This window comes from Geotrypetes seraphini, chromosome 2 (genome assembly GCF_902459505.1).
Source record: "Geotrypetes seraphini chromosome 2, aGeoSer1.1, whole genome shotgun sequence".
Classification (NCBI taxonomy): domain Eukaryota; kingdom Metazoa; phylum Chordata; class Amphibia; order Gymnophiona; family Dermophiidae; genus Geotrypetes; species Geotrypetes seraphini.
The window spans coordinates 355,952,786-355,967,778 of record NC_047085.1 but is presented as its reverse complement, the minus strand read 5'-3'; the positions used below and the strand labels follow the sequence as shown (position 1 = coordinate 355,967,778).

The window sequence follows — 14,993 nt, the reverse complement described above, 5'->3', positions numbered from 1 at the left end:
ATACATTTGAGAATTGAAAGTATATGGACTATTTTACTCCTCTGTTCTAAACACACTCCCCCCCCCCACCTCTCCCCAGCCCTCAAATGACTCTTTTTTCCAATAGCTTAAAAATATATGGACAAAAAGTGTAACCGTGCCTAAATTTAATAGCATTTTAGGAGATAACATAAGAACATAAGCAGTGCCTCTGCTGGGTCAGACCAGGGGTCCATCGCGCCCAGCAGTCCGCTCACGTGGCGGCCCATCAGGTTCAGGACCTGTATAGTAATCCTCTATCTATACCCTTCGATCCCCTTTTCCTTCAGGAAAGCATCCAATCCTTTATTGAAACCCAATAGCGTACTCTGTCCTATCACACCCTCTGGAAGCGCATTCCAGGTGTCCACCACCCTTTGGGTGAAGAAGAACTTCTTAGCATTGGTTCTGAATCCATCCCCTCTTAATTTTTCCGAATGCCTTCTCGTTCTTGTAGCTTTCGAAAGTTTGAAGAATCTGTCCCTCTCCACTTTCTCTTTGCCCTTCATGATCTTGTAAGTCTCTATCATGTCCCTCTCAATGAACTGCTGCTAAATGACATAATTTGGTGTCTTATATGCCATCTGCAACATCCTTCCATCATGTGTCCAGCTGCTCTGCTGCCTTACTGTTACTGCAACAGATTCATCCATTGTTGCTGGCATCAAGGAACATTTCTAATATTTAATAAAAACTTACTTTCTTGTTCATCCCCTACACAGTCTAGTTTCTCTTCTACACCCGTGTCTGAAACACAATCCAATTACCTTCCCAGATGATTTAAAAACACAGGCAACTGAATCTTTGGGAAGGTTGTACCAAAACCAGATAGAAACGAAGGGTCTATTTGTGATTTATAAACAGTTATATAGAATATTGCCCCTTTTTATACTTTAATAAAAAGATTTAAATATAAAATCATGTGTTCGAGGCTTGTGCAAATGAGGACAGAGTCCATGGGGATGAGGCAGGGATAGGAGCAGAGCTCATTGGATGGGGTTAGGATGGAGATGGAACCTGCAGAGATGGGACGGGAACAGTGCGCATAAACCAATACTCATTTGCTTGGGTATATGGCTTCGATAGTTGCTGTGTAAATTATTATACAGAAGAGGCCAGATGCTTACTGATCTTTGCAAACCACACCATTTTTTATGCTTAGTTTCTGTTTTCTTCCTGTTGCAGGAGGTAATTATGCTTCAATATAATTGTTTTCAAAGAGTAGATTTTATATTGCTAGTATTGTTTTTATACCCTCATGTATGGCACCAGGGTTGTGGCCTGTGTGACACACCATCTAGCACATATGCCCTGCACATAGATCTCTGCTGGGGAGACAATGGACAGGGAGCAAGTTTTGCACGGAAATGGCTTTGGGAGTGCTTAAGCGTCCCTATACATCTCAGTAGATTCGAGACAGACTCCTTAAATATAAGCCTTCAAAATGCTGGTCTACATTTAAGGCATCTGTCAGGAAAACTAGCTGTGATTCTGTAAAGGACACTGATGCATGATTGACACGCTATCCACGGCCACTTCTTAGGTGGCTGCCGAGATCAGGCCTTTACAGAATCAGGCCTAAAATGTATATTGTTCCAAGTAGGGCAGTTGGTTGTTTTTATTGTTGGTTTTTTTTTTTTTTTTTGGGGGGGGGGGTCAAAATGGATGAGGTTGTGTTTTTTAAATTTAAACTTTACAAGTATTTTGGGAGTTCAATCAGTATTTCTCCAAGAGCTCCAATCACAATTGATATTATTATTGATTTTTTTCCTCCAAAGTCTTTCCACTTCAATTTTTAAATTGTGGTATTTTATTATTTTTTCCAGCTGTTTTTCATCAATTCACCATGCATTGCCACATCTATAAACTTTATATTTTTCTATAAACATAATGCATGGATTGTTGTGCTCCAAGTGCCAAATTAAAGGTATCTAGAATGCAAATGGAACTTCTAAAATAAGCGCCATAAACTATCAATGTCTCTTGGGTACTGGCCATGATTTATTGTCATTAATTTCCTGATACAATTGCAATAATATGTTTAATGTTTGGAATTGCCCAAGTATTACTAGTTTCATTTACATTACCTCCACTTAACATTGACTTCAGATTTTTCCAAACACATTTTGATCTGATATTGGAGCAAATCTGAGGTTTTTAATAACCCTAGATAACATATATCCTTCTTCTGGTACCAATTGTTTAATGAGACTTCCGTTCATGAGCTATAAACAATATTCTCCTATGATTTTGGTTCTTTCATTATTATTGCTACCATAAACCCCTGTTGATCTCACACTAACATTAGACACACAGCTTCAGAATTAATTGTGCAAGTGCATGGCTTTGAAAATTTACCCCACTATATCTGTGTAATATTATGTCTCATGTATATTACATCTGTCTTTGCTATAATTCAGGCTCCCCAGAAGAAAGGAAAGCTATGGCCCTAGCTTGCTCCTATATACAACCACATGGCTGTGTCTCCAATCCCACACCTTCTCCCTTCGTGTCCTCCCCAGCCATTAAAGTGGAGATTTTGGGTGACAAAACTTTATTGCCTGGAAACCCTATCGCTCTGAATATTGTTATAAACAACAGTTCTACCCAGGTTCAGACCGTTAACCTCATTGCCAATTGTAAGATTGTAACCTACACTGGAAAAACCGAGGCTAGCTTGGCATCCATCACACGGACCATTGAAGTAGGAGGCCAACAAGGTAAGGTAATTTTCTGTGATACTCTCTGTACTGTCCACTGATATATGACTGGAAAATCCACAGAGTAGCTTTGGAGCAACAGGGATGCCAAGGTACAGCAGCAGAAAAATTTGTTATAATGAGGGGAGACAGTCCACCTAAGTCCTGGGATCTGGATATCGGCTCCCTGATGTTTAATTATTATGAATGTAATTTTTGAATGTTTTCATGGCCTCTATCGGTGTAAAGAGCACCATTTATACATGCAAATGATCCATACATGCTGAACCAGAGTAGAGGCAAAAATCCAACAAGAAAGCACAGGAAACGAGAAGCTTGCTGGCTAATAGTTAATAAGCGATTTGTCTAAGATCACAAGGAGCTTTATTGGGAACTTAGGTCAGTTTCCCTGCTTCTCAGGTCACGGCACTTGCTATTAAGCTACTCCCCCCTTCTTTGAGGCAGTGGTATGTTCAGCTTAGAGAATGACATGGGGATTTTTCCCCATCCCCACGGGAACTCATTTTCCCATCCCCGTGAGTTCTTTTCCTGTCCCTGCCCCATTCCTGCAACCTCTGTCCTCATCTGCACGAGCCTCACACACTTTAAAATCATAAGTGTTCGAGGCTTGTTCGGTTAAGGCAGAGCTTACAGGGAAGGGGCAGGAACAGCGACAAAACTCGCGGGGACGGGACGGGGAAATTGAGTTCTGCGGGGACAAATTTGTCCCCGTGCCATTCTCTAGCTCAGCTGTGTTATCAGCAGTCAAGACAGCTAGTGTGTGGTAATGACCCTGCGTCATAGCTCTCACAGCCAGCCCCAGTTCCATCTACATTTGTCATACCCATATCCTGCCCACTCCATGTTAAGTGGCTAACATGGGAGGTTTTTTTAATCACTGTGGCTGCTTTTTTAAGACAAGAGACAGTAACGCAGATATCCCCCTATAGTCTACCTGCTACATCTAACTGTTAGCTGCTTAACGCAGTTTAGTAAAAGGGCCACTTAGTGTTTCTCCTATTATTTCACTTTAGGTGCTGTGCTATGAGCCATCCAGAATTATTTAACTGCCTCTGATGCTGGTGATGATATGGAAACATTTCAGGCTATCCCCTTTGCTACCCTGGGTTTATGGCTTTTTTTTTTTAAGCATAAAGTTTTTAGATTACTACTAGTTCGTACATCCACTGTGTTCTGAAAGATCTGCTTCTTTCTTCACAATAATGATGAGTGGGTCTATCTATCGAGGGGGAGATTAAGATTGGGAGGGGCTTAAAATAAGGAGGGGGGGTTGTGGTGATCATCAGGGGATGGCAGGGTCAGTATCACAGCCCCTTTAAGATGCAGCATGAAAACATTGGGTCATGCTGTGATGCTTGAGGCTCCCAGGATGGTATTTTTCTAGCTATAATGTGATTTGTAGTGCTCACTGCAAGCTGTGTTATAGAGTTGGGCTGATTCTGTATAGGATGCCTGTCACAGCAGAGACCTAAGAAGCGGCTGAGAATCTCACACGATGTCCTATACAGAATCGCGTCTGGACCGACGCCTAACCCCGCCTACCCCCCCCCCTCCCCAGTTCTCTAACCAGTGCCCGTGTCATAGGCACTAGTTACAGAATCACGCCTGCCTGATCAAGGGATCACTTGACATCAGCTGATCATGGCAAGGGAATCCCTGATCAGCTACAGTTTCAGGGAGTCCTGCTGGCTCAGCTGATTGGGGGGAAAATACCCCTGACACAATCAGCTGAGTGGCTGTGGCAGGGGACCCCCCCCCCCGACAAGTACCCTCAAAATCAGCAGGAGGGATGCCCACTCCCTCCTGATGCCAGCCCCTTTGGTCCCCCGAAGTTGCCTGGCAGGGGAGATGCCCACTCCCTTCTGCTGCCACTCCCCCGGAACCCCCGACCCTTCCCCCAGAGTTGCACGGCAGGAGGGATGCCCACGTGCTTTCTTTTAGTCAAAAATGTCCACCAAAAATTACCAGAGCCTGAGTCTTGACATAGAAAACAGCTGGGTAAAATATTAAGTGAAGCATGGAGAGACTATAATACCCATTATGCATCTCATTGTTTGGTTTACCTGATTTTGACAACTTCTTTGTCCATTGTCTTTGTTGGTGCAGCCACTGCGGTCCCTCTGAACATACCAGCTGATGTGTACATGAAGACCGTGACGTCTGTGGAGGATGAGCTTCAGTTCAGAGCCCATGCCATTTCTGAAACAAAGGGCACTGAGGAGAAATTCAGTGAGACTTTTGTGATAGCATTTGAATATCCATCAATCAAGGTAGAGGTAAGAAACAATTTGTACTACCAAAGCAGATACATCAGAACCCAGCTTCCAATACATGTTATATAGTTCCTGTAGACTACTTCCTCTTGTGGTAGGTTCCAACTGACATTTCTAGTTCAATTTGCTAATTTACAATTCTCAGCAGTTGATAATCAAACAGAGTAAATCACAAACTTAATGCATATTATGCTATAATATGAATTGTTCTTTGAATATTTATTGTTTATTGCTTATGTTGTATACCACCTTACTGCTACTACTTATCACTTATATAGCACTGAAAGGCATACGCCGCGCTGTATATTTTGATATTTATAAATGGTCCCTGCCCAGAAGAGCTTACAAACCAACTTGGGTTAATTTCTTCAAAAAGTGTAAATAAATCCTAATAAATAAATACTTAAAACATACAAATAACACTACAAAATTAATACAAAGAATGAAAAGTTCCTGCTAATGAAAAAAGTAAAATATCATATCAAAACCCAGTCTAAGAGGTATATTTACTAAAGCATGTTAGGCAGTAAACTCATAACTTAGGACATGTTAACTGGTGGTGCAAAAGCGTGTTAATTGCTCTTTCTTTATTTTAACAATTAGCATATTTAGTGCATTTTCTGTTAGGGAGCGGTAATTGGGTGGGTTATGAACAGAGGATAGGTATGACATACTTAAGGCACAATATATTCCACATGGTAAATGAGAAATACATTGTTAGGGCCAGATTCTGTATAGGACACCTGGTCTCAGCAGCTGCCTAAGCGGCTTTTGAGAATTGCACACATGAGTGGCCTAAGGGATCTGGCCAATTAGAGTCTTAGGCCACTCCCAGCGCATCCCAGAATGCACTGGGAGAGAGGCCTAAGATTCTGGTTGGCCCAGGTGCCTAAGGCCCCCTCCTATGGGAGGGCCTTAGGTGCCTGGGCCAATCAGGGCCTTAGCCGCCTCCCCGATGTATCTCCTGATGCACCGGGAAAGGGCAGGCCCATCACTCCGGCCGGCCAACAAAAAATAGGTACTGGTGGGGTCTGGGAGGGCTGGGGGGGTCAGGGTGGGGGCATGCCTTCAAGGGGGGGGGTTCCGGCAGGAGGGACTGGGCATCACTCCTGCCGGAGGATGTCTTGAGAGAGGGGTTCTGGCAGGAGGGAGTGGGCATCTCTCCTGCTCGGGGATGACGGCAGGAGGAATAATCATATCATCCACTTTAACTGCAATATCTCCCTTAAATATCTAAGCAATTATATCTTAGGAGACAAAAGATGACATATAGGAAAATTCAAAATACATAATGTTCTTGAATGAATACAGTTTTCTAGAAACTCTATTTGCCTATGGATTAGGGTTACCGGATTTTCCATCTGGTAAAAGAGGATGCATGACTCCACCCCCAGGTCTGTCCCATTCCGTCCCCCAAATCCAACCCCACACAAACCTCATCTCTTCAGGGCGGAGTATTGATGGACTCCAGTTAGTTGCATTTACCAGTATTCAAAAGTGCAAGTGTAACTTTATGGACCACCCCTGACATGCCCCTCCGCCTCCCACGGTCACGCCCCCTTATGGGATATGCGTTGTAGGAGTTAGATTCCCTGCCTTATAGAACTGCGCACAGCCAGATGTGTATGCAAATTTTAATGAGTCCCAATTAGCATCAATAATTGTTTGATAGCACCCGGTTATTGATGGCTATGAGCTCTTTAAGATTGACTTTGGCAGCGGCACACTGGAGTCTTGTGCGCAGTTATCTGGGCCGAAATGTCGGTGCGGCTTTGTCCGGTGCACTTTTGTCCTATCACTATTGTGTACATTCTAGAAATTGATGAATCTTGTTGAACTGTATATTTGCTGGATGTTCAGCCTTATCTGCTGTGAACCGCCTAGAACTATTCGTGGTCTGGCGGTATATAAGAATAAAAATTATTATTATTATTATCCAATTAATTTGTGTGCACATCTTGGCAGTATGCCCAAATTTGGGCACCATATCTAGAGTCTGGGGAATAAGGGCAATTCTATAACAAGGTGCCTACGTTTGCGAGCCACTTGAGCACTTTTATGAGTAGTAGCAACACAACTAACCACCTCTTCAACGAAACTGCGCTAGCACTTTTTAGCGCAGAGAGCCGCGCTGAATGGTCCGCGCTGCTCCCAACGCTTACTGAGTTCCTGTGAGCGTTGGGAGCAGCGCAGCTCTCTGCGCTAAAAAATGCTAGCGCGGTTTCTTAGAAGAGGGGGTAAGTGCTATTTTGTCATGTAAGTGGCGTAGCACATAAATGCAAGAGGAAGGCAGTCACATGGGTGGAGCATGGGATGGGCATGGCTAGGGTTGCCACTTAACCTGTACAACTTACAGAATTCTGTGGTTCCACATGCCCTTGATGTCTTTACATGACCACGGTTACGTCAAGTTTTTGGCTGCTCTAACTTTGTGTGCATAGAGGTGCACTGATGCCAGATTACAATGGCATTCTATAATGGAATCCCCAACTGCTATTGTAGAATAGGCCTTCACTGGAGGGGGGAAATTTTAAACAGAATTATCCCCATATTGTTTGTTGCAATTTAATAGTATTGTAAATTTAGTTTGACGATCTTCTAGTCGTTTGATCTGTGTCCAGCAAGGTTAATTTAAGGTCGCAGGTTCAAAGTTGAAAAGAAAGACTTAGGGTCATTATTAACTCAGCCTTTGCAGAAAGGTATCTTTGTAGCCATTTGAAAATCTCACTTTGGAGGTGGAAAAAGATAATAGCCAGGCCCAGTGGCAAAGTAAGTGGGGGGACGGTCTGGCACCCGTCCTCCTCTCTGCTCCCCTCCTTCCTACTACTACCCCTGCCCTGCGTGCCTTCACTCCCCTCCCCCCCCCACCATACCTCTAGCTTTTCGCTGGGGCAAGCAGTAACTCTAACCTGCTGCTCACACCAGCGTCTGCTCTCCCTCTATCATCACTTGCAGGTCCCGTGCCTAGGAAATGACATTAGAGGGAGAGCTAACGTCAACGCAGGCAATAGGTTCGTGATGTTGCTTGCGGCAGGAAAATTAAAGAGGTATGGGGGAAGGGAAGGGGCGCACATGCATGTGCGGCAGGGGTGGGGTGGGGATGGAGAAGAGGGCAGGGAGAGGTGCCTCTCACCCTCACTATGCCACTGGTTAGGCCTGTACCCAATATCCTTTACTTAGGTAAAGTTATCAAGGTAGTATTTTTGCAGATACAGGAATTCTTGGAATATGGCTGTCCTTTTTTTTTTTTTTTTTTTTTTACCAACTTTTAACATGGGTGGGCCTAAAGTTAGTTAACAAGCTCATAATTTAAAAAAATAAAAATTCATTGGGCGATAGGCACCTTTCTTCTTAGGTACAATTCTACAAAAGATAGGTAGGTACCTATCACATGACACCTAGCGACACCTAACTCCAAAGAAGACATGTTTAGGGGCAGAGATAGACTTAGGTGCCAATAGGTATGATTCTCTAAAACAGTGGTTCTCAACCCTGTCCTGGGGGACCTCCAGCCAGTCGGGTTTTCAAGATATCCCTAATGAATATGCATGAGAAAGATTTGCATGCCTGTCACTTCCATTATATGCAAATCTCTTTCATGCATATTCATTAGGGATATCTTGAAAACCTGACTGGCTGGAGGTCCCCCAGGACAGGATTGAGAACCACTGCTCTAAAAGACCTAGGCACCTATAATGTAGGTCTTTAAAACCCTGGTTTACATTACAGGAGCCTAAGTTTTAAGTTATGCATGATTCGTAATAGGCGCCTAAGTGTGATTGAAAAGAGGAAGGCTCCTATATTATAGGCACCTATCTTTTGATGCCATGTACAGAATTTCCCCCTAAGCACTCTATTTCCTCTTGCCTCCCTCTCTCCAACCTCCCACTGAGCTCATGGTGTCGGTGTCAGTGGCTCAAGCAGACTGTCGCACTGTTCCAACTTGGGGGCGGGCTCTGCATTTCTTCAGCTGGTGGGGTTTAGGAATCTCTACCAGGGACAGGAATGGTGTGCCCAGCTGCTGAGTGGGTCTGAGGCCCACTCGTGGTGACATCCCTGGTAGCACTTATGTAAGTCTTACTACAGAACCAGAAGGGTCCAGAAAGAGAAATAATAAAAAGTAACCTGAAGAGAACGGGAGAACATGTCCTTGCTTGCACTTTCCTAGTTTTTCTAATCAGAATATAGCACAGATACTTCCCACCACTCTGTAAAATAACAATCCTATTTTATTTTATAGATGCCAGAAACTGCAAAACTCAATAAGGACTTCATCTGTGCTTTTACTTTCAAGAACACTTTGAAAATTCCTATGGAAAACTGTAAACTGCATGTGGAAGGGCTGGGCTTATTTAAAATGGCAACCTTTGATCAAGGGTAAGATATTAAAATTACACAATGTTGTACAGAACTTGCAACATGAGAATATAGAGAACATTTTTCCTTTTGATTCTGGGTGGTCTGAGAACTCTCTTTTAATAATATTGGGTACTGGTTCTTTATGGAACTTAGTGGAGTCTCTAAGATAGTGCCTCTTAACGCTCATGTGGAGACATCTTTGGCCAGTCAGGGTTTTTACATTTACGTGAATATGCATGACATACATCTATATACACTGGTTCTCCAACATATGCAAATTTATCTTATCATGGCCATCATAAAAACCATACTGGCTAGATGAGCCTCCAGGAGAGGCTCTAGGAAACTCATAGAGTTTGGCACTTCATTGCAAAGGACAAGAACTATGCCATAAGCCTGTTTTTACTCTAGTGCTTAACAAATGAAGACACATTTCAAGGAATAAAAATATGACAAGTCAGAAGTGCAATCATTCTGTCACTGGCACAGGACTGAAACCCAACCAGAAACCTGGTGTATCGGGCTTCACATGGAACGACTAGTTACCGTTGATGAAACATGGTTACACCACTATGATCCTGAGACAAAACAACACTCCATGCAATGATGGCACTCAGGTCTCCAAGGCCAAGGAAATTCAAGACCCAAAAGTTGGCAGGAAAGGTCAAGGCCACGGTGTTTTGGGATCAGGAAGGTGTTGTAATGACTATTTTCCAAGGGGCCAAGCAGTTAATGCAGAATACTATTGTAGATTGCTGTGCCGATTAAAGGAGGAATTGTGGAAAAAAAAAAAAGGAGAGGGAAACTGTGGAAAGGAACTCTCTTTTTGCAAGACAATGCACCTGCTCACAAGGCTGGCAAAACGATAGATGTTTTGATGCAGTTGGAGTTTCAGTGCATAGACCAGTTGTCCACAACCCTGTCCTGAAGGACCACCAGGCCAATCGGGTTTTCAGGCTAGCCTTAATGAATGTGCATGAGAGAGATTTGCATATAATGGAAGTGACAGGCATGCAAATCTGCTCCATGCATATTCATTAGGGCTAGCCTGAAAACTCAATTGGTTCGGTGGTCCTCCAGGACAGGGTTGGGGATCACTGGCATAGACCATCTACCCTACATACCAGATCTTACTCTATATGACTATTTTCTATGTCCAAACCTTAAAAAGAGTTTGAAGGGCCACAATTTTCAAGTGATTCAGAGGTGATTACAGCAGCGGAGCAGTATTTCAGTGAGCAGACATCAGAGTATTTTTGGAAGGGTTACAGAAACTTCCTGCATGATGTGCCAAGTGTGTTGAACTTAGTGAGACTATGTGGAATAACTTGTAAGTTTCATGGCTCCACATCATTCCTTTCTTGGTTGGGCTGAGAACTTTTCAGCACCCTCTATTATTACTTTCTCATTTCAAAATGAATAAACAAAAATGTGGAAGAGAGACTCCCACCAAAAGGTATAGTTCAATCTATCCCAGTTTTTCCAGTTCCTTAGAATAAGCTGTATGGCAACCCCTGTCATAATAAAGAGAAGTTTATTATTATGGGATGATATTTGGCGTTTAGCTCTCATCAAAGTGCCAAATAGCACAGTGTCATAAGTTAGTGCCACTGGATTTTCCATTACTTTGTTCACCTGATCACAAATGGATCTCCAAAATTGAAGTATCAAGGGATAATAATATTATAAATGATCCAATGTCCCAGGTTTTTTTTTTTTGGTTTTTTTTTTAATGGAACGTATTAAGGCTATACAAAAAGTTTCTGAAGATTTGGGAACCATTGACTAAATTTTGCAAAGAGTGATGGTTGATTTTGTCCTTTGGTCATGCATGTCCAGGTTGGGTGGGTGGGTGGGTGGGGGGGGCTGGAAAATATTTTTTTAACTCTTTAATTTGAGTGCAATTTTTTAATGTGAGTATGGGGGGTGATATATCTTTTTGTCATAGATTACAATTTGATTGATTTTAAGTGCTTTTATAGTGTAATATGATTGTATAATATGTTGCACTTATGTATAGCTTAAAAATGAATAAAGATATATATTTTAAAAAATGAATAAACAATTAGCAGGTAATCATTTAACCAGAGAATAGTCTTGATCTAATTGTGCATGATATGAAAAATAAATACATACCATGAATATAGTTGTGTTAATATTTTTTTCTCTTTCTCTCTTTTCCCTCTCCTCCTTCAGGAATCTTGAGCCAGGCAAGATCTTCAGATCTAAGATAATATGTGCTCCCACTAAAACCGGAGAAAAGAAAATTGTAGCCAAACTCAATTCCAAACAGGCCAAAGGGATGTCAGTGGAGAAAATGATAACCATTTCATAGTGGCATTTTACAAACCACAAAAGAGGTGGTTAAATTTCCAGCATCAATCCAGCAGGTCTACTGTAAACAGGCAATATAACTCTGATCCAAACCTCATCTATTATGCTACAGATCTGGGTAGCTGCCTATGGATGGGTTTTACTGGAATGGTCCCTTCTACAGTAATAAGAATTCCACGATAGTTGGCAAATCTTTTCTCAAGATTTTTGGTGTTCATATGATGTGACTGATGAACACATTCCTGTAGCCCCCACCCCTGGGTAAATACTTGAACTAAAGGTGGGTTTTCTGCTTATCAAGATGCAGTTGTTCTAGCACTGTCAATTTATGAAAATATTTTTATGGACAGTTTTCCATTTTTCTTTCTGGACACGAGTTTTACCACCTCCAGTTTGTGCATGGATGGACATAACCGTGGTGAGCTACATTCACTGACCGTCCTATGTAGTCTTTGGCAATGATATACCTACTTGGCTCTACATGGCTTACCCTTTTTCTTATGTAAACTAGAATACTGTGATTCACTTAAAAATGACACGGGGACAGAATTTATTCCCGTCCCCACAGTTAACTTCAGGAAACCATCCCCGTGTCATTCTTTAAGGAGAGAGGGAATAATCAAGAGTATGAATGGACACAACCACTGATCCTCAAGCCTTGCATTGGTATAGAAGGACTGAGGTTGAGATAGACACTAAACAATGATACGGGATGGTTTCCCATGGTGATTCGCAGGGATGGGGACAAATTCTGTCCCCGTGTCAGTTGTATACTAAAATGTGTTATTTTTGCAATTAGGGGGGAATTCGTCAATGTGTGCTACTGTTAAGACGGATTATTTTGCCAGTCCCATTTTATCCAATGAGAACTTGAGCTAAAATAGCACAACTTGGGGTAAAATAACTCATCTTAACAGTAGCACACATTGATGACCCCCCTCCCTTAATGCCCCCTCACAGCAAACATCAGCACTTGATAGGTGCTAATTGTTGGCAGTGTGCAATTAATACATGGACATCTGCATTAGTGCACATAGAATCTGGTCATAATTTGCGCGGCTCCTAATAGACGTTAACACGCATTAATTACCATGCACACACCAGATTATGCAGTCCATGCTCATTCTCCACTTGTGACCTGCCTTGTTCCTGCCCCTAACGTAATAGGCTGTTAATGTGCAAATTAGTGCAAACCTTCCTGCCACTGTGGTAGCTGTTACTGCCTTTCACTTTCCTGTTAAAGCAACACAGGAGTAAGAGTTTGTTCTCTGTTCTCGGGCTTTAGGACTGATCCCCAAAGTATGGTAATCGTATTTTGCTTATTGGCTGATCCCTGATGCAGGCGTTGTATGCCGAAACACGGCTTGTGTTGAGCCAATAAAGACAAGCCCCTGTTCATTGACGCCCTTTGTGCTTTTTTTTGTTGCATAGCGATTAACATGATAAGAGCTTTATTAAAAGGTTCCTAAGTTTCAATTGGGCTGCTTCGAAAGAGTGCAAAATACAGTAGCTTGGATTCAGATGAGGGCCAAGCGGAGTCATCCTGTTTCCTTCTTATTGACAGAGTTGCACTGGCTTCCTGTGAATAAAAGAGTTTAGTTTAAACTTGCATGCTTTCTTTTAAAGGCTGTCCATAACTTCGGTGCCTAAATATCTTAGAAGGCAATTCTATAAATTGACTCCTAATGGTAGTCACCAAATGCCTGTGTACAAGGGAGTGCTGAAAGGTTCTCAGCCCAGCCAACTGACTTCCTAAATTCTGAGCGTTATTTTGACACTGTAGCTGAAAAGAGTGTTATCTTAGGGCTAGATTCACTAAGGGCCCGGATCAGATCTGATCCGTGAGGGATCCGATCCGTATCCGGGGGGCTGATTCACGAATCGCTCTCATGCAAATGAGGGCGATCAGAATCACACCCCCAACCAACTGCTGGGATCGCTGAATAGCGATCCCAACGCATGCGCAGACTATCTGTAGATGGTCTGTGCATACGCTGGCCCTCCGTACCTGGCAGAGCTTTTTACCTTTTTTTTTTTTTTTTTTTTTTTTTTGAAAACCCGTGGTTTTAACCCACTTTAAACCCACGGGTTAAAACCACGGGCTTGCACTGTGGGGAAGAGAGCAGATGGGGCAGAAACCAGGAGATCGGGCCGAGAGCAGATGGGGCAGATTGCAGGAGATCGGGGCAGAGAGCAGGGCGGCAGAAGGCAGGGCAGTCGGAAAGGATCTGAGCGACTGGTCCTCAGCAGTCGCTTATTTTTGGATCGGTCAGCCCAGTCGGTGTCCCTTTTTTTTAGTGAATGGCTTCCTGCCTACATTTGAATGTCGTTCACCCTCATTTGCATGCGCAGATCGGAGGATGATCGGGACAGAGGTTAGTGAATTGGGTTGGAAGGAAATCAGGTCGTAAAGGGGTCGCTAAGTGGTCGGAACTTGATCGGTGGGCTTAGTGAATCTAGATCTTAGTTCATTAAATGCCAATTTGCAGGAACAAAATTCTATGTTTTGATATTGTTTCAGATCCTTGATTGTACCATATCCACATCATTCGTGTCCTGGTTGGGCTGAGAACTTTTCAGCACCCCTCATATGTTAAAAACTATGTACACAGGTGAGAACAAACGGCTCTACAGGTTGATTCAGAACTAAAAACAAGGCAAAGCAACTTGAAACCAATCCGCTTAAGAATTTGTGACCAATGCAGCTGATGCAATATAGGAGTAATATAATCAGTTCTCTTTGCTCCGCTTATTAATCTGGAGGCTGTATTTTGTACAAACTGCAAGCACTGCAAATCAGACTGGTTACATTCTAGAAAAAAGAGAATTATAGTAATCCTGTAATGTTCATGTGTAAGCTGTGCCTTATTCCCATCTTCTGTAATATCACATACCCCCATGAAGTGCCCTTATAGAATACCACTTGGCGCTAATTTCACAGTGTCCCATTGGGTGCCCTTTATTGCATTAACTCCATAATGAATTGTTGCCTGCTTCTCCTTTTCTGAATGGATCATATACACAAGGATATTTGCTACTGTCAGCTTTTTATTATTTGTCTAAAACATGCAAGGCCTGCAGCTTTTATGCATCATACGCCTGGTCTTTGGACTAATTCACCTGTTTAATTTCATTTAGGATTGAGGCCTCCTTTTACAAATGTGCGCTGGTGTTTATAACGCACGCACCGGATTAGCACATGCTATAGTGCGCGCTAGCTGAAAATCTACCGCCTGCTCAAAAGAAGGCGGTAGCGGCTAGCGCATGCAACAATTTAACACGTGCTATT

At 42.7% G+C, this 14,993-nt stretch overlaps 1 protein-coding gene across 1 annotated transcript in view; it reads left to right on the top strand.

The window, feature by feature from the left end:
- Positions 1 to 13,463, top strand: part of TGM4 (transglutaminase 4) — an 88,937-nt gene extending 75,474 nt beyond the window's left edge. The window contains exons 11-14 of the mRNA XM_033933792.1: positions 2,439 to 2,738; positions 4,845 to 5,014; positions 9,252 to 9,388; positions 11,567 to 13,463. Of these exons, the coding sequence (XP_033789683.1) occupies positions 2,439 to 2,738; positions 4,845 to 5,014; positions 9,252 to 9,388; positions 11,567 to 11,705 (746 nt within the window). The 3' untranslated portion in view covers positions 11,706 to 13,463. The remainder of the gene's footprint in view (positions 1 to 2,438; positions 2,739 to 4,844; positions 5,015 to 9,251; positions 9,389 to 11,566) is intronic.
- Positions 13,464 to 14,993: the final 1,530 nt, after the last annotated feature.